Genomic DNA, 18751 nt, shown 5'->3' on the forward strand with positions numbered 1-18751 from the left:
TCCCAGGTGTCTGGCATTGGTGGAACCCACCGGATCGAAGTTGAAGGTTGTTGAGAGGCTGACTCACCGTCTGAGCCCAGCCATGGGATTCAAGTTGATTTGCTCTCAGTTATCGTGTCAACAAGTCATTGGTGATAAAAGGTCATAAAGCATTGTAGTGCTGAGCGCTGGCAGACGCTGTCTGCGGGCCCAGGGACAATCCCTGCCAGCACCCACCTTGTCACCCGACTCCTCTGCTGGGACAGGGGCACAAACCTCTGCTGTTCTGGGGGTTTGAATTTACTCTGTGTCTTGCAAAGGTGTGTGCACATTCCATGTTATTAGCAGGGACTGCTTGTAACGTTATGTGAGATGTAACGTTAAAAGAAATGGTGGAAAGCAGCCGCGCTAAGGATTCTTCAAAATGTCACTTTTTATTTCCTTTTCAAGAGGAATCAGTACCTAATTTTGGTCTCAATTCCAAGTCCAGGAGGTTTAATTCTGGCAGCATTTTCAACATGGAGAACCAACACAGAAGAGTTTCAGGAACACTAAAATAATTTTGATGATTGCTTCCTGATCCTTTGCAGCTCCTGGGAAACAGTCTGGTAATGTGCCCACACATTTTCAAACTATTATTTGAAAATGGTTTGCAGTTGAAGCCGAACATTTTCTTTGCAGAGAAGATAAACAGATAAACTGAGTTGTGTTTGGATTAATTTTGTGTGAGCGCTTGCCTCTGAATGGGATCTGCAGGTATTTGAACAAATAAAACCTGTTCCCAGACTAGTTCTTGGATAGGATTTTTTTTAATCTTCTCCATCTCTGCTACCAGACACATTTTGCAATTCCTCCAGCAATATTTAGGGCTTATGGCAAAGGTTTTACTTGTCCTGTAACTGCTTTATTAATGGGAATATTTGTAATTTCTCACCTCTGTTTCAGGATTTACAAAGGAATATGGGAGATGCACATTCTCAGCACACACGTAGTGCAGAAATCCCCTTCCAAAATCTAAAGATACTGAATGTTGCCTCTTCTTAGAGAGAGACACACGTTAATTCTGTTTGTTTGGCTTTGTTCTACACAAGGAAAATATTGTTGGCTGGCTGCAATTGTATGAGCAGCACAGGGCTGCTTAACAAAAACATTAAGTAAACAGCAGTCGATTTTTAGCAGCAGCACAGGCAGACCTGCAGTTCATGTCCTTCTGGATAAACATCCTGGTTATTACAGGTCACTGCTGTTTGCCAGTGATCATGCTGCATCCAGGGCATTCATGGAAAAGCCACAGAATGACTTTCAGAGTCTGTGGCTGTGGTAGAGCAGCCCCTGTGCCTCGGTTAAACCCTCCCAGTCAGGGTGAGCCTTTCTCCTCCTCGCTGAGAGTCTGACAGGACTGCAGGAGCAGAGATCAGATCAGCCCCTTCTCAAGGTGTGCGTGGAGGCTTTGGAAACTCTGCTGCCTGTTCTTGCTGTGGCTTGTTGGTGCCTTTATCTCCTGCTCGGGGTTTGCGGCCCAGCTCTGCTCAGGGCTGGCGCTCCGTGCGCTCGTCGAGCACAAATAACACCCTGGGACACTGAATGTGGGCTGCCGTCCCTGAAACAGCTCTGGGCCCCCTCAGGGAGGTGTGTGTGACTCTCCCCGGCAGAGGAGTCGCCCAGCTGAACCTGAATTGGTGCTCTCAGGGTGCAGTACATAAACCCAGCAGCAGTTACCCAGCACAGGGCCCTTTCTCATTACATCAGTTCAGGCTCTTTGAAGCCAACGAGGCTCGAGTAACCTCCAGCATGGCTCTGCTGTCCCCCTTGCAGAGCATGGCCCTCCACCCGCGCAGGGTGCGGCTGAAGCCGTGGCTGGTGGCCCAGGTGGACAGTGGCATGTACCCCGGGCTGATCTGGCTGAACCGCGAGGCCAAGCGCTTCCAGATCCCCTGGAAGCACGCGACGCGGCACAGCCCCCAGCACGAGGAGGAGAACACCATCTTCAAGGTGAGCCGGGGCGGCTCGGGCATCCCAGGGCTCTGGAACACACACAAAGGGCTGGATTGTTGGCCCGGAGCTGGACAGGCGTCTCGGGAGCTGTCTGCAGGCACATTTCATTTATCTGACCTCAGAAAAGCCACTTTGTGCACCTGGACGCGAAGCTTGGCACTGCCTGGGGTGGTGTTGAGTTCTTTAACCCTTTCCCACCACCAAAGGCAGGGTGCTGTGTGATCCTTGGTTTCTGGGAGATGATTGCTATTGGCTCCATCTGCTCGGGCTGGGATGTGGTCACTGGCTTGTTCCTGGCAGCAAACCATGAAATGCTGTTACATAAGCCTTAAGAGGTCCACCACAAGCTCATCACAAGCACTCATCGCCACTGTCCCTAATATTCTTATCCCAAGGGATTCGCTGTAACTCCCTGCGCTCCTTTGAGGAATTTCTGACCTTTGTCTTGGAGGCATCTTGGACCAATAATCAGATTTTGGGGTGAGAGAGGGAGAGGCCAGCCGGATGTCTGTGGCTGTGCTTCCACTCCATTTTAACCAAGTCCATTCCTCCTGCACAGGCTCCCTGTCAAAAATGACTTCTGGTGTTGAATCTGAGACCTACAAAACCTCTAACCCAGAATTGTGAACATTCTTTTGGAATTTGGATTTACTTTTTTTTTTTCTCCACTTTATTTTAATAGAAAAACTATTAAAGTGGGAATTTCCTTTTTCGTTATCACAAGAGCTCTACCTAGGACTCCTGCAAGAGAAGGATTTTACAGTGCATTTGTGTGGAGGTTTGGTTTCTGATAAAAGCTGCTCTGTGGGGAGGGCTGGCCTGAGCTGGCTGTACTTTGTCCCCAGGCATGGGCCGTGGAAACAGGAAAGTACCAGGAAGGAGTGGACGAGCCAGACCCTGCAAAGTGGAAAGCCCAGCTGCGATGTGCACTCAACAAGAGCCGGGAGTTTAATTTGATGTACGATGGCACCAAGGAGGTGCCCATGAACCCGATTAAAATTTATGAAGTGTGCGACATCCCGCAGTCGCAGGGATCAATCATTAATCCAGGTGAGAGCCTTGCTGCCACGGGCTGGCTCCTGGGCTGGCTCCTGGGCAGGCGTGGATCCAAGGGAGCTCCTTCCCTCGGCATTAACTCTGCAGCTGCCCTTGTGCAGCAGGAGCAGCTCCCAGGTGAAGCCTGTACCTAAACTACAAGCACTCTGAACCATCCTTTAGTCCTGAAATTAATAAAGCTGCACACAGTTGTGTGTTTTCCTGCTAAACAGCCTAATATTGGCAACACTGTGTCTTACCTCATCAATACTTAACCTTCTCTTTCTAGAATTATATATTAAACTGAAATTAGCGTGCTGTATGGATCAGGTTTATAATTTTTTACTGGAATTTGAAAAATATGCAAATTAATATCCAGTGTGAAGATGATCTTTTGCCAGTGTTTCATGCTGATCATCCACCCACAAGAATGTGCTTGTTTGCAGGTTCCACTGGCTCAGCTCCGTGGGATGAAAAGGATAATGATCTTGATGATGAAGAGGAGGAAGAATTGAATCAATCTCAGCATGTCCCAATTCAAGAGACATTTCCATTTCTCAATATCAATGGTTGGTGGCACAGACTGATGTATTAGTGAAGGTATTTGTAAGTTGCTGCATGCTTGAAGTAAAATCTTGATTTATTGAGGAGTTGTTGCCTTTTTGTAGATTCTCCGATGGCTCCAGCCAGTGCAGAAAACTGCAGCTCTGAAACTGTGTGGCCAAAGAATGAACCTCTGGATATGGAAATGCCCCCAACGGTGCTGCAGCACGACTTCTTCAGCAGCCCCGAGCTCTGGATCAGCTCCCTGCCAAGTATGTGTGTGGGCTTGTGACAGTGCTTCTGCTTTTGTGCTTTAAAACCCCACAGAAAATAGTGTTTTGCCTTTTTTCCTGTGGCTGTTTGTGAGCGAGCGAGGAGAACTTGTACAGCTTAAATAGAATTGTGTGTGGTTTAAACATCCCTGTGAGGGCAACGGGGCTTGTGTGGTGTCCCTGTGCTGGTGCTCCAGGAAAAACCACACTGGTGCTTTCTCTCTCAGTGACAGACCTGGAAATCAAGTTTGAGTATCGAGGAAAGGAGACCGGGCCCACAACGACCGTGAGCAACCCGCAGGGCTGCAGACTTTTCTATGGAGAGCTGGGCCCTATGCCAGACCAGGAGGAGCTCTTTGGGCCCATCAGCCTGGAGCAAGTCAAGTTCCCAGGGACGGAGCAGATCACCAACGAGAGGCAGAAGATCTTCACGAGCCGGCTGCTGGATGTAATGGACAGGGGACTGATCCTGGAGGTCAGCGGCCACGCCATCTACGCCGTGCGCCTCTGCCAGTGCAAGGTGTACTGGTCTGGGCCCTGTGCGCCCTCCTCCACCACCCCAAACCTCATCGAGAGGCAAAAGAAGGTCAAGCTCTTCTGTCTGGAAACCTTCCTAAGCGGTAGGTGACTTCTGCTTGTGGAGAACAGCTCTGGACACCGGGCATGGCGCTGTTGGAAAGGGTGGTCTGCGCTGGGCTCTGCCTGGGTGCACCAGGTGTGGACAGCAGGTCGGGGCCACTGCTCCTCTGACTTCAGGGGAGTTTGGAGTGAGTGTGGGGCAGGAGAAGGGCACTGTGCACTCATTTAACGCTCTGAGAGACGTCAGAGGGCCTTGCTTTTAAAGAAAGCACTTCACGTGCAAGGGCTGAGCTGTAACTGTGTGAGAGGTGCCAGAGGACTGTGTAGGTAAGGCCGGGGTGATGCAATGAGGTGGGATGTCATGGGTGTTTCCAGCCTAAAGAGGACAACCCTGCAGCACTCTGCTTTTCCTCCTAGAGCTGATTGCCCATCAGAAGGGACAAATTGAGAAACAGCCACCATACGAAATCTACTTCTGCTTTGGAGAAGAGTGGCCCGATGGAAAACCCAGGGAGAGGAAGCTGATCGTGGTGCAGGTAGGGCACTGGGGCTCTGGGGTGACATATGCCAGCCTTGTTTGGTTTGGGATCAATTCCCCTGGATACTGAGATCTGTTATTTTCTGCTGTGGCTTCTGACACCGGGGAAACTCCAGTAAATATGGTGGTTTGGGAGAGCAAACACAAATGTGACATGTGCTGAAAAGAATTGGTTTGTGTGTTTTAGGGTATTGTGGAAACCTTCTCTGCATCCAGGACAGGGGCTCCTGCAGAGAAACAGGGCCATTCCACATGCCTTTAGGCTGAAAAAGGGACTTTTTCACCAGGTGATCCCCGTTGTGGCGCGGATGATCTACGAGATGTTCTCCGGGGACTTCACGCGCTCCTTCGACAGCGGCAGCGTGCGGCTGCAGATCTCCACGCCCGACATCAAGGACAACATCGTGGCACACCTGAAGCAGCTCTACCGCCTGCTGCAGAACCACCAGGAGGGCTGGCCCATGCAGGCCCCGGCCATGCACATGGCACAGCCGCTCCCAGCACAGTGATGGCCCTGCCTTCTGGCCGTGTACATACACCGGAGTGCTTCTTAACCTGTGCCTTGCCTCAGTCTGAATAAATAACATCTGGTCATCTTCTACAATTCCAGCAATTCGTTGTGCTTTTGTTTTGGATGTGGCTCAAAACAGAGGGGATTACAGGAATGCTTCTAACTCCTTCACCCTTTTCAGCTGTTTGCTTAAACAACTCCTCTGTATACATCAGATTTCAATTCTGTAATATTTTTTAATCTGCTATAATACAATGTATATAAACACTTGATCATTGGAAGGAGAGAAAGAAAATAATCTGTGCTCTATTAAATCTGCCTGGACAATATCACCTTGTCTCATTTTTTTCTCTTTAACAGGGCTCTAGCAGCAACCTCAAAGGCTGAACTCCTTTTAGTGGGGAGAGAGGCTTATAGGGATGCATATATGCCAGCATTGTAAATGCATATATAACAAAATGGGGTTGGAAGGGACCTCTGGAGCTCCTCTAGTCTGCTGGGGGCTGATTGTTCAGATCTGTACAACTGTGAGCAGTCAGTGCTGGTACAGAGCTGTCAGCGGCTCCCAGCACGGCTCGGCACTGCCCCTGTGCCCTTTGTGCCCGGGCTGCGGGCACTGTCCCTGTGCCCTGCTTTGTGCCCAGCCCGGCTCCCGGTCCTTCCCCCGGCCATGGCGCTGCCCCGGCCCTTCTCCCGGTCCTTCCCCCGGCCATGGCGCTGCCCCGGCCCTTCTCCCGGTCCTTCTCCCGGCCATGCCACCACTCCAGCCCTTCTCCCGATCCTTCCCCCGGCCGCGTGGAGGCGGTCCCGCCCCGCAGGAGGCGGCTCTGCCGGGGCCGGGCCGATCTCGGGCCCGCCCCGGAACCGCGGCGGGTTCCGCCGATGGCGCCGGGCCCCGCGGCGCTGCCGGTGCCGCTGCTGGTGGCGGCGGCCCGGGAGGCGCAGGGGCCCGGCCGGAGGCGGCGTTTGCCCGCGGCCCGGGCGCTGCAGGCGGCCGGGGAGGTGCTGGCGGTGGCGGCGGGGCTGAAGCCGGCGCTGCTGTGGGACTGCGGCCCCGCGGGCCCGGCCGAGCTGCGGCGCTACCTGGGCCGGCTGCGGGAGGCCGGGCTGGCCGCGGAGCGGCTGCACGTGCTGGCCGTGGGCGGCTCGGCGCTGGTGCTGCGGCCGGGGCCGGCCCGGGACCGGCTCCGGGACCGGTCCCCGCCGCTCGTGGATGTGTCGGCGGCGCGGCGGGGCCCGGCGCTCTGCGGCCCTGACGAGGCCCGGGCCGTGCGCCGCCACCTCGCCGCCCTGCTGGGCCACCTGCGGGACGCCGAGGCCGCCGGAGCCGAGCCGGTCACCGCCAGCGAGGTGGAACCCGGCGGCTGGAACCTGTGCACCGTGGCCGGGCTGCTGCTGGGCTACCCCGCCGTGTACACCTTCGCCGAGGGCGCCGAGAACTGCCTGGCGCTCACCCCGCTGAGGGTGTTCACGGCCCGGGCCCGCTGCCCCCGCATCAAGGACGGGCTCCGGGTGCAGATCTGCTCCTTCAGCGTCCCCGAGAGCCTGTGCGCCGAGCTCCGGGACGTGCTGGATGCCTGGTGCCGGCAGCTCAGGGAGGCTTTCGGTGCTCAGAGCGACTTTGTAGATCTCTGCATTTCCAGCGAGGTCGTGTCTCTTCCAGCGGTCGCCTTGTGAAGCACGTGTGTTCTCAGACGTTTTAGCCTTCCTCACTGCATCAGGGACCAAGGCAGAAGATCCAGCTCCCTGTGTGTGTTGTCCCCTGCGTCTCTCGTGGGCCTTGAGCACTGAAGGCTGAATTGTTACAGTCACCGCAGGCCGGTGGCAAAACCAAATACATTTTCTTTAAAAAAAAAGTGTGCTCCCAGATGCTCTGCTGCCTCAGTCCTGCCTGCCTGCACATCACACCCTGCAAAGTCAGTGTGTGTTTATTTGCAGTGGGCAGCTGAAGATGAATAAATGATTTGAACACCAGGGTGCTGTGAATTAGTGAAGTTTATTGTAGGCTCCATGTGTGTTTACTACGTGTACATTACGTGTATATTTCAGGTATATTTACTTCCATGGGAGGTGATGTCATTGTGTCTGAGCCTGCACATGAATGATGGGCACGTTCTGCTGTAAAACCTGCACGGTGCAGCTGCAAAAGGGACTTTAAACCCGTGTCTCTGATGAATTCTTGTGGTGCTGGCAGTGATGGGAAGCAGGTGTGGCTGTGGGGATGCTCGGCCACGAGGGAGGCTGGAGGAGTGGGACAGAGCAGTGGGTGTGAGGGGGCTGTGCTGAGGAGCCCCCCTGGGTTGGGTTCCTTTGTCAGGTAAAAGTAGAGATGGCCCAAGATCGAGTACCTCCCTTTTAGGGAGGCAATAAATACAGGAGGAGAACTCGGGGGTATAAACCCCAGGCAGGCTGGATGCCACAGGCACAGGATGCCCTGTCCCTCTCATCCTGACAGGGGCTTTGTCCCTCGGATCTTCACGGCTGGGCAGGGCAGCCTTTGGCAGTAACAGAGCAACCACAGCAGCCAAGGGAAGGGGTGATGTCCCTGTGCTTACAGGAGCTGGCTGGAGTGACACCAGCAGCCAAGGGAAGGGGTGATGTCCCTGTGCTTACAGGAGCTGGCTGGAGTGACACCAGCAGCCAAGGGAAGGAGTGATGTCCCTGTGTTCACAGGAGCTGGCTGGAGTGACATCAGCTCAGGATAGAGTGACACCAGCAGCCAAGGGAAGGGGTGATGTCCCCGTGCTCTCAGGAGCTGGCTGGAGTGACACCAGCTCGGGGTACAAACCCAATGTGCACACACAAAACAGCAGAAGGTCAGGTCAGGTCAGGTCAGGTTGCTCTTGGTGAAGCAGAGGTCAGTTCCTGCAGTGAAGTCAGTCATCGGGGAGCTCCTTCACAGGCTGTACGTCGCCAGGAAGGCGGCGATGGCCACTGCTGCCACTGCCACCAGGAGAGGGATCCAGGGGCTGCGCTGTCTCTGCCAGGAGAAGCTTGTGTTACTGGGAGTGTGCTGGGGGATGCCACTTCCATGGCAGCCCTAGCAAACGTGCTCTCTGCAGGGCACAGAGGGGGGACAGGGCACAGAGGGGGGAACTGTCCCAGGCAGTGTGCAGGGCACAGAGGGGGGACAGGGCACAGAGAGGGGAACTGTCCCAGGCAGTGTGCAGGGCACAGAGGGGGGACAGGGCACAGAGGGGGGAACTGTCCCAGGCAGTGTGCAGGGCACAGAGGGGGGACAGGGCACAGAGAGGGGAACTGTCCCAGGCCGATGTGCAGGGCACAGAGGGGGGACAGAGCACAGAGAGGGGAACTGTCCCAGGCAGTGTGCAGGGCACAGAGGGGGGACAGGGCACAGAGAGGGGAACTGTCCCAGGCAGTGTGCAGGGCACAGAGGGGGGACAGGGCACAGAGAGGGGAACTGTCCCAGGCCGATGTGCAGGGCACAGAGGAGGGGATGTGTCCCAGGCAGTGTGCAGGGCACAGAGGGGGGACAGGGCACAGAGGAGGGGACGTGTCCCAGGCAGTGTGCAGCACTGGGGTCGGGCAGGAGCTCCCACCTGAGCCTGGCTGCCCTGGGAGCGGTTCAGCTCGTCGCGGCACTGCCGCAGCCGGGTCAGGCACCACTGGTACTCCTGGCTCAGCGCCTCCAGCTCCGAGCGCAGCTCCGAGCACTGCAGGCACAGCGAGGGGCTGTCAGCAGGAGGGGTCCCCTGGGCTCTGTGTGCCCCCAGGGCTGCTGGGCTGCTGCAGTGGCTGCAGCGCCTCACCCGCAGCTGGGCACGGCTCTGCTGAGCATCCTCGGGTACCTGCAGGGACAGGGCACAGCTCAGAGTCACTGCAGCTGGGTACCTGCAGGGACAGGGCACAGCTCAGGGCACAGTGCTGGGGCACTGCCAGCTTCCCACACCTGCCTGCTTTGCTGCCAGCAGTCACAGCACAAGCTCTTTTATAAATTATTCTTTTATAAGTCCTTTTTAATAGATCCTTGCTGGCTGAACACTGCTATAAGAATTGAGGGGCTGTTGGTTGGCAGAAGGCTGATTTGATGGCAAATTGTGTGTAAAAGGCTTTGGCTTTTTGGGTTTTCTTGCAGCCCATTTGTACAGGCATTGCTTCTGTTAGCAGAGCCTTGCTGTTATATTTATTGTTGTTATTATTGCAAGCATTTTCCTTTCCTCCTCTCCTTCCTTTATGCTCAGGGGCTTGGTTCTGAAAGCGTGGCTTTGGCTTTTCCCTGTGGGGCTGCTGAGGCTCTCCTGTCTGTGAGAGCAGGGGGATTGTACAGGGAGAGCTCTGCTCCTGCAGCCCAGGCTGCTGCACCCTGCCCTTGTGTGCAGGGCCTTCATCAGGGGGTCAGGATAAGACTTGGGGCAGGTAATCCTTACAGGAGCCAGGCCTGGGCACCTGCAGGAGCTTTGGTGATTCTGCTGAGTGCCTTCCTCACCTCGTTCTCCTTTGCTGTGAGCTGGGGTGTCCTTTTCTGCATCTCATCCTTCACACTTTCTGTTTCCTCCTCCTCCTCCTCGGGCTGCTCTGACAGAGCGTTTTGTTTCTCCTTGGCAGGAGTGGGAGGTGGGGTCTGTGTGGTGGAAACCTGGTCTAGAAAAGAGTCAGGCTTCTGATGAGAAACAGCTCCAGGCTCTGGGCTGGCTCTAGCTCTTGTTTACTCAGCACACTTCAGGGATAACATTGGTGTGCTATGCACCAAGCAGAAGACACAGGAGCTGAGTTTGTTATCACTGTCTCTGCTGTAGCTACAAGTTCATCATCTTAAGAGCAATATTTCTAAACAGTTGCCAGAAACGGAGGGGAGGGAGAGTTAAAATGCCTTTTTTATTGCTTTCTTTTTGTCAAGTACAGCTCTAATTGCAATTATAAACTGGAATGTGTTTTGTTTGGAAAAAATATGGTGGAGCCACTGAAGTAGAATTTGCAGTGAAATCCATTTATTTTTTAAAGTGTTTGCCATCATAAATATGTTTATAGTTTTAATGTTAGCTAGCAAAACAATTCATTCTGTGTAGCTTTAAAATAACCTTTTATTCTAGACCACTGCAGACTTTTCCTAGGGTCAGGGCTAGTGTTCGTGTGTCCAGGGAGTGCTACGTGGGGGTTACAAAGTTTGCTGACCTGTCCTTTGCACCGTCACCTCCTGGCTCTTCTGTTGGTTGTTCTGGTTGTGGATCACGTCTGGGAACACAAAAAGCAATATCATTGTCCACAGCACTAAAGGAGACCTCTATCTTTGTGCATTTCTGTGTTACTTACTCTGCAAATGGCTGATTGTTGCCTCCAGTGTCACTTTCTGCTCTTGTTCTTTTTGCAATTTATCTGAAATAAGGATAGAAGATCAAGGTTGGTATAAATCTCTCTGTAGATTTATGCAAGGGTGGTATTTTCTGTTCTCCACATGTGTAGAGTGGAGCAGATGTTTTTGGCTGCCCTGGACTTTCTTCTCTGAAGGGATGTGATTTTTAGCTGTTTATTACTCTTTCTTTTTTGGCAGCTTTTTCTCTCGAGCCTCGTATTCAAGTCATTTATGGTTTATTTTAAAGCTGTTCATGCAAGACCTGTTACGAGATTAGAACTGCAACCCGCTTTCTCTTCCCTAATTATGTTTTAAAATAGCCATGTGTGAGTTTGAAATAACGTGTGTGAGTTCAAAATAACGAGTGTGAGTTCAAAATAACGTGCGTGAGTTCCCTCGCTGTGTCTGAAGCGGCGCTTTAGGACATTACCAGCTCCTCTGTCTGCCCTCACCACCCAGCACCGGGGCTGATGCTCTGCCCAGGGTGGCAAGTCCTGCCTCAAGCTGAGGACATATCTCAGCTTTTTATTTCTTTTCAGGTCTCCCATCACATCCTTTCCTCTGGCAAAGCCACTTCCCTGAACTCTTTAATCCGGCCAGGAACAGTTTTGGAGGGCTGTGGCAATCAGCGGCCCCGGTGGCACGCTGAGATGTGCGGCGTGCTGGAACGAGCGTGGTGCGCACGCCGCTCCGAGCCCTGTGGAGCGCTCCGGGAGCCCTCCCCGGGCCCCTGGCGGTTCCCGGAGGGCACAGGCGGCCCCGGTACCTTGGATGCGGCGGATGAGGGCGGCCTGGCGGTCGTTGTCGCTGCGCAGGGCGCCGGCTGTCTGCAGCAGCTCCGTGCGCTCGTCCCGCAGCGCCCGCAGCTCCCGGCTCTGCCGCTGGCTCTGCGCGTCCGCCCGCTGCGCCGGGACAGACAGACAGACAGACGGACACACAGACAGACACAGGCACACAGACAGACAGACAGGCACACAGACAGACACACAGACAGACAGGCACACAGACACACAGACAGACAGACAGACAGACAGGCATACAGACAGACAGGCACACAGACACACAGACAGACAGACAGACAGACGGACACACAGACAGACACAGGCACACAGACAGACAGGCACACAGACAGACACACAGACAGACAGGCACACAGACAGACAGGCACACAGACACACAGACAGACAGACAGACACACAGACAGACAGGCACACAGACAGACAGGCACACAGACAGACACACAGACACACAGACAGGCACACAGACAGACACAGGCACACAGACAGACAGACACACAGACAGGCAGACAGGCAGGCAGACACACAGACAGACAGACAGGCACACACACAGACACACAGACAGGCACACACACAGACACACACAGACAGACAGACACACAGACACACAGCGGGCAGGCTTGGCTGGGCTCACAGCTGTCCTCGTGCTGCCCCCGCACGGCCTCCCACTGCCCCAGCCCCAGCGTCCAGCCCGGCCCGTGCGATTATCCCTCTACATCTCTATGGCACTGATGAGGATCTCACTCTTCTAGTATATTAATTACAATCGACTTCCAATCCTTAGAATCTGGTTTGAACCCAGAGAAGAGTAATAAGCATAATCCTATTCACACTGGCCCTATCACTGACCCTGCACATCCTCCTAACTTCACTAAACATTTGACTCGCCCAAATAACGCCCGACTCAGAAAAACTATCCCCAAATAACCCCTGACTCAGAAAAACTATCCCCACATAACGCCCGACTCAGAAAAACTATCCCCACATAACGCCCAACTCAGAAAAACTATCCCCATATGAATGCGGATTAACCCCCCTGGGATGCAGGGGCAGCCAGGGCTGCTCTGGGCACCCGGCAGCAGCAAAATCCCAGAGCGGGCTGCTCCTGCAGGGAGCCCACGTACCTGCAGCTCGCTCTGCAGAGCCTGGAAGCTGTTTCGGAGCTCGGTGTGTGCTGTGGTCTCCTTGGTCAGCTCGGCTCTGAGTGTGGCGTTGTGCTCCTTCCACAGGGCGAGGTCCTCTCGCATCTCTGCCAGGCTTCTCTGGGGAGCAGAGAGGGACCCTGGGGTCAGTGTGACCCAGGGCTGGCTGTGACCCAGGCCCCAGCGTGCCCCCGGCCCCGGAGGATGCTGCCAGCCTGCCCTGGTGCCACCAGCCGGGCTGTGCTGGCTCCCCCAGCAGCAGCAGCACACAAACACCCGTGTGGGGCTGATGCCATCTGATGGACAGAGCCAAGCAGGGCAGGGCTCCCTCTGGAACACGTTCCTGTGCTGCCAGCAGGCTGGAGGAGCCCGCTGGTACTTGGGGTAAAGCTCACTTGTCTTTCTGCAGATATGTTATCCTGTGGGTCAAAGCAATTTGCTGCCTCTTGGGGAAATCCTATTTTCATATAAATGAGCAACTGCAGAAAAAAACAGCTCTGGAGACCTCTGGCCCGGTGTCTGATGGTGTGAGCAGGGCAGGAATGGCCCAGAGGGATGGTGGGAGGGAAGGGATTGCAATTGGAGCTGACAAACCCGAGTACACTTCCCCAGCTGTGAGCTGTCTGTAACCTGGTGTGCAGCTTTTGGAGTGAGTACAGGTTGCACTAAAGCTGCTTTGGGCTTTGCTGAGTAGCTAAAACTTCATATTTTTTTATCTTTGCTGCTGATGGCAAGCCTGTCATCACCTTTCCCTTTCCCTGTGGGTTTTCTTTGTCACAGCTGGGCTAAATTAAAGCCAAGCCAGGTGTAAGACATAGTGCTCACCTGAGAGTTCTGCAGCTGCTGCTCTGTCAGGAGTTTTTCCTCCAGCATCTTCTGAAGAGCCTCTTTTGCCTTCTGCTCATAGGTCTGCTTCTGGTCCTCCATCTCGATCAGGATCTTCTTCACGCACTCCTTTGAGTAACTCTTGAAACAAAGAAAGAGCTTGAGGTGCTTTATGTGTCAGATTCTCACCTTGCTAAATATGAGTGTTAGCAAACCCAGAGTGTGTCAATGCTGCTGCTAATGTGCTGTGAAGCATTGCTTCAGCAAAGAGTTAAAGTCCTTTTTGGATCGGTATCTCATCAGATTGATGGAGAAACTGAGGCCCGGCCCAGTGACAAGGCTTGGTTTTTGTTTTCCTGCCTTTCCTCACCCGTGTATGTCAGTGAAGCAGACATTACCTGGCTGCAGGCCTGCAGCTGATTTTCCAGCACCCGCAGTTTACACCTCAGTTTGTCCTCGTTCAGCTGGCCCTGGGGAAAAGCAGTTGAAGTGAGATGTGAAATCATGAACTGCACAATGTGCCCCCAAAGTTTTGCTGGGTTTGTGTTTTGGCTCATTTTCTCCCTTTATCTGTAATCAGATCAAAGTCTCTTCAGTGCTGAGAGCTCAAGGAAACCTTCCCAGCCTCAGAATAAATGGGATACGGGGGAAGTGGCACTTTTATGGATTAAGAACCTGTCCTGAGGGGTTTCTCTGGTTACTGAGTGCAGGTGCTGGCAGTGACATGACAAGTTAGGAGCGAGGGGGTTTTGGGCTGTTGTGGCTGGCTTTGGCAGAGATGCAGCTCTGCCTGTCCCCACTGTTCTCTGTGCCCTCCCTCCCTGCCTCGAGCTCCAGCTGCTGGAACGCTCTTGGCTGCCTGTTTTCCTTAGAAAATGGGTTGGCTCTGTGTCGCAACATCTGCATTTGGGCACGGGGATGATTCATTTTCCTCACTGTCATCGGCTCCTCTCGGTGTTAGTCAGGCTGCTCAGGCCCTGTGCAAGCAGACTGCATGCAAATCCACATAACACTGCTAGCAAAGAGTTCACGTGGGCTGGTTTCCACCACCAGTACTGAGAACACCAATATCTTCTGTGCCCACTGCCGTCTGAAGTCACGACTCTGACAAGAAACTCCCCGGTGTTACAGGAATAGCTGACAGAGCCGAGCAAACCAGGCTGCCGGTGTCTCAGCGCTGGTTAAACTTGCACAGAAGCACATTTACAGTCCCAAGGACTCCATCTTCCCAGTTCAGCTGTTGGTGCAAAGAGCTAAAGGCTCTTAGTGCATAGGTGGAATTTTGAAAAGCAATTTTAGATGTGCAGTGTTCTGCCTGGTTTTCCTCAGCTCTCTTCCTCTGCTGTCTGCACAGGTTCCAGCTGTGCACAGATGTGGCTGTGCCATCATCTATCATCCACCATCCATCCATCCATCCATCATCCATCCATCATCCATCCATCCATCCATCCATCATCCATCCATCCATCCATCCATCCATCCATCCATCATCCATCCATCATCCATCCATCCATCCATCATCCATCCATCATCCATCCATCCATCCATCCATCATCCATCCATCATCCATCCATCCATCCATCCATCCATCCATCATCCATCCATCCATCCATCCATCCATCCATCATCCATCCATCCATCCATCCCTCCCTTTGCCAGCCCCACCTGCCTCACAGAATCCCCTCCCAGCAGCAGCATCTGCCTGTTGGCTCCAGCATGAAGGGGATTATCAGGCTGAGGAAAAGCTGATTTTTAGGCTGAGGAACAGCAATTTTTAGGCTGATGAAAAGCTGATTTTTAGGCTGCGGTACAGCTGATTTTTAGGCCAATAAAAAGCTGATTTTAGGCCAATGAAAAGCTGATTTTTAGGCTGAGGTACAGCTGATTTTTAGGCCAATAAAAAGCTGATTTTAGGCCAATGAAAAGCTGATTTTTAGGCTGAGGTACAGCTGATTTTTAGGCCAATAAAAAGCTGATTTTAGGCCAATGAAAAGCTGATTTTTAGGCTGAGGAACAGCAGCAAGCAAGAGGCAGCAGCAAAGTCTCTCCTGTCCTGCACAGGGCAGCGAGCAGCAAGGAGCACCCACCTGTTGGTATTCTGAGGTTTCGTGGCCACTTCCTGCACCTGTGGCTGGCTGTTTTTTCCTGCTCACGTTATATTGGAGGGGCGAGCAAAGGCGGAAGTTTCTCACCACAGGATGTGTCTAACACAAGTTTTTGTCCCCCCTCACCCAATCACTCGCTTCTCTGCCCCAACAGAACTTTCAAACCACGCTTTTTTAAATGCCACAACAGCACAAATTGTTTAAGGATCCTATCAGAAAGCCTCATATATCACACAAAATGCATCATCTTAATTTTGCATCCTCATAGAAGACAAAAAGGGCCTTTTCTGCTGTTTGTCCCACCCTCCCTGAGCAGGGGAGGTGATGGGGGGTCCTGCAGCTCTCTGGTACCTGCCAGGATTTCTCTGAAGCCTGCAGCAGGGTGGACAGGAGCTCCTGTAAAATGACCATCTTCTGCTTGAGCAGCAGCTCGCGGTGCAGGGCCTCCTGTGGGACAGGGACACGGTCAGTGGGGCCAGAGCTGGGGCACAGCCCAGAGCCCCAGCCCAGAGCCCCCAGCCCAGGGCTGGCCCTGCCTGGGCTCCAGGTCTTTGGGGTCTGTTGGCTTTTTTGGCCATGTTAAAATTGGGCTTTTAACACCCCTTCATTCAGCAATATTAATAATTTTAATAAGCATTATTCTTGGTGAAAACCAGCTGTCCCAGTGGGTGCTGAGCACTGTTTGGTACCTACCTTCAGGTAGTTGGAGAGCTGCACCATTTCCTGAAAGGGAAAGGGCAGGTGTTTAATAATAGGATTGTTTCAGTTTACAAACATGGCATGAACTTGCTACAAAAAACTAAATATTTTTAAATAAAAGTGAATTAACAGCCTATGTTTGGGTGGAGAAGGAGAGCCTGCGGGGGTCCATTGGGTTAGTTTTTCCAGGGAAGTGGAAATATTCCCACAGCAGTTTACCTTTCAGGAGTTCCACCACCCGCGCTTTGCTTACCTTGTTTAAAACTGCTATTCCCCAGCTGCAACGACAAACAAAGAGCGTTACTGAGGGAGGGTCTCCAGCTGGACACCCCTCCCCAGCTCTGTCTGTGCAGCCTCCGTGGGAGCACTCTGGGCACGGCCAGGGAGGGCAGAGCCGCTCACTCTGTCTGCTGGCTGGAGTCCGTCAGTGCCGAGCCGGGCAGGGTCTGTGTCCCTGTGGAGGCCAGGGGACAGCGTGGGGACGATGCCCCCCAGGAGGGGCTGTGGCTGTGGCTGTCCCCCTTCGGCGAGCGCGTCCGTCCCTGTCCCGGCAGGGCCTGCCCGGCCTCGGGGCCCAGGTTTCTCCTGCGGAGGAACTCGGCCTGCCGGGGGCTGGTGGCCGTGGCCCGGCCCGGGGGGACGGTGGCCCTGCAGCGGGTGGCATTGACCCTGCAGCAGGTGGCATTGACCCTGCCCCGCAGCCGCTCCCGCGCCTCCTGCCGCCGCTCGCTCCTCTCCTCGTAGCTCTCTGCCCTCCTGGGCATGCCGGCCCCGTCCCTGGGGGCTGTGCCCTGGGAAAGAGCCCAGAACACGGGGGATCAGTGAAATTCAGCCAGTGCTGGGGTTTGTGGGTGTGGGGCAGTGCTTCTGGAGCGCCAGTTACATCCAGGGTAGTCCCATGCTGTTTAGTTTGTATAAAATCTGCTCTGAAATTCTTTACACTGTCCTGATGGTAGCTGTGGGGTGCTCAGAGCTCATTCCTGGTGCTTTCTTTTACTGTAGGGGTCTCCTTTCAATGTGAGCAGCATTTTTGGGGTGGGGAAGGTGCCCACAAGCCCCAGCCAGGACACTGCTCCAAAAGCTGAGCATTTTTCAACTTATTTTGCTCTGTTTTTGTGTGTTCTGCTCAGCCTCCACTCATCCATCTCTTCCCACCAGGAAAAGCTCACTCCTCTCCCACCTGTGCTGCCTCTGCCTTGCCCAGCCCGTCCCAGGGCTGTAAAAGCCTCAGCTCACCAAAAATGCACTGAAAAGCAGGATAAAGCTTAGAGAAACCCAACCCATTACTCACCCGGGGCTGAGCAAACCCTGCAGGCTTTCTTGACAAGCCAATGCTCCATTTCCTCCTTCTGCTACCCCAAATTACCCTCTGTAATTAGACCTGTCCTCTATCTTTGCTTTCCAAGCCTTACACCTCTTGCTCCAAGGGAAACCAGGAAAAACCCTCTGCTTCTTGCCGGTTCACGTTACAACTCCCCAGTGCCGGTTGTGTAGGCTGAAATTGGGGTGGAAAAGGAGGGAAAAGGTGCCTGGTGCTGCCCTTGGCCTCTGCCAGCCCCAGAGCTGGCGCGGTGGGCGCCGCACACTTACCTGTGCCAGGCTCCTGTCCTGCCCCTCGGGTGCCGTGCCCAGCCGGGTGTCTCAGGGCAGGAGCACGCCCCAGCTGCCCTCCTCATGCCCGGCAGCTCATGCTGCGCTCTCCTGCTCGCTCTGTGCAACAGGAAACGCTGCAGCTGCGGCCGGGCCCCGGTTCCTGTCTGTGCCCGCGGCCTGGCCCAGCGGGGTCGGGCTTATCTCAGGAGCGCCGAGGGTCCAGCCCGGCCCCGAGCAGAACCAGCAGCTCGGTTCTCTCCCGGGCATCTCCCCGTGCTGCCGTGTGACGCTCAGGGGGAGCTGGAGCTGCCCGTGGCACTCGGGGACGGAGTTCCCCTGAGCGGCTTTGGGGAAGCACAGTAATGCTATTATTGCAAGGCTTCTTGCAGGTTGGAAAGGGGAATAAAACCCGTGTTTGGGCAGCTGAGGAGAGGTCAGGAATGGCAGAAATTCATTAAGGTCTTTAGAGAAGTGAAAGCTGCGTTAATGCAAATCGGGAGGAGGTCGGTTCAGCCAGCTGGGCGCTGATAAGGGCGCCCTGCCCTGATAAGGGCTGTGCACGTGGAGAAGGAACACCCGGAACAGCAGAGATCTCAAAGCAACGTTGGATTTATTTCTACAAAGACCGGCATGGAAGGGGTGTGTGACAGAAATCTCCAGATTCAGAGACTCTCTCGTGGCTTTGGGGGCTCTGTGCTGCCTGGCCCAAAGCCTGGTGCTGGGCCAGGGCTCAGCTGAGCTGCCTCGGTGGCTCTCCAGGGGAACAGTGTCTGCAGGGTGAGCAGGAACCCGCTGCTGGGCAGGGCAGATACTGCTGCAGCCCTTCT

At 54.2% G+C, this 18751-nt stretch overlaps 3 protein-coding genes across 5 annotated transcripts; 2 read left to right on the top strand and 1 right to left on the bottom strand.

The window, feature by feature from the left end:
• The first annotated feature begins 1797 nt into the window (after positions 1–1797).
• On the top strand, positions 1798–5638 carry IRF6 (interferon regulatory factor 6). 3 transcript variants are annotated; one of them, XM_054293902.1, is made up of 7 exons: positions 1798–1971; positions 2820–3024; positions 3456–3582; positions 3658–3824; positions 4052–4444; positions 4821–4939; positions 5229–5638. In XM_054293902.1, the coding sequence occupies exons 1-7, from the start codon at positions 1798–1800 to the stop codon at positions 5448–5450; spliced, it is 1407 nt and encodes a 468-aa protein (XP_054149877.1). In that variant the 3' UTR covers positions 5451–5638. The 3 variants fall into 3 exon arrangements, with proteins under 3 accessions (XP_054149877.1, XP_054149878.1, XP_054149879.1); XM_054293903.1 differs by having other exon boundaries at positions 3661–3824; XM_054293904.1 differs by having other exon boundaries at positions 3456–3578; positions 3678–3824.
• Positions 5639–6334: 696 nt separating this feature from the next.
• On the top strand, positions 6335–7426 carry CUNH1orf74 (chromosome unknown C1orf74 homolog). Its single transcript, XM_054293907.1, has one exon. It carries the CDS (start codon positions 6335–6337, stop codon positions 7127–7129), a length of 795 nt encoding a protein of 264 aa, XP_054149882.1. The 3' UTR covers positions 7130–7426.
• Positions 7427–8348: 922 nt separating this feature from the next.
• Positions 8349–17095, bottom strand: TRAF3IP3 (TRAF3 interacting protein 3). The gene is made up of 14 exons (XM_054293917.1): positions 16834–17095; positions 16734–16785; positions 16585–16609; positions 16326–16355; positions 15984–16079; positions 13926–13997; positions 13528–13668; positions 12685–12822; positions 11530–11665; positions 10724–10786; positions 10586–10645; positions 9900–10054; positions 9013–9261; positions 8349–8432 (listed from the first exon to the last, which is right to left on the bottom strand). The coding sequence occupies exons 1-14, from the start codon at positions 17093–17095 to the stop codon at positions 8349–8351; spliced, it is 1563 nt and encodes a 520-aa protein (XP_054149892.1).
• Between the last annotated feature and the right edge of the window lie 1656 nt (positions 17096–18751).

Source organism: Melozone crissalis, unplaced genomic scaffold (assembly GCF_028551555.1).
Source record: "Melozone crissalis strain CALT ecotype California unplaced genomic scaffold, PUWL_Pcris_2 ptg000198l_1, whole genome shotgun sequence".
NCBI classification, from domain to species: Eukaryota; Metazoa; Chordata; class Aves; order Passeriformes; family Passerellidae; genus Melozone; species Melozone crissalis.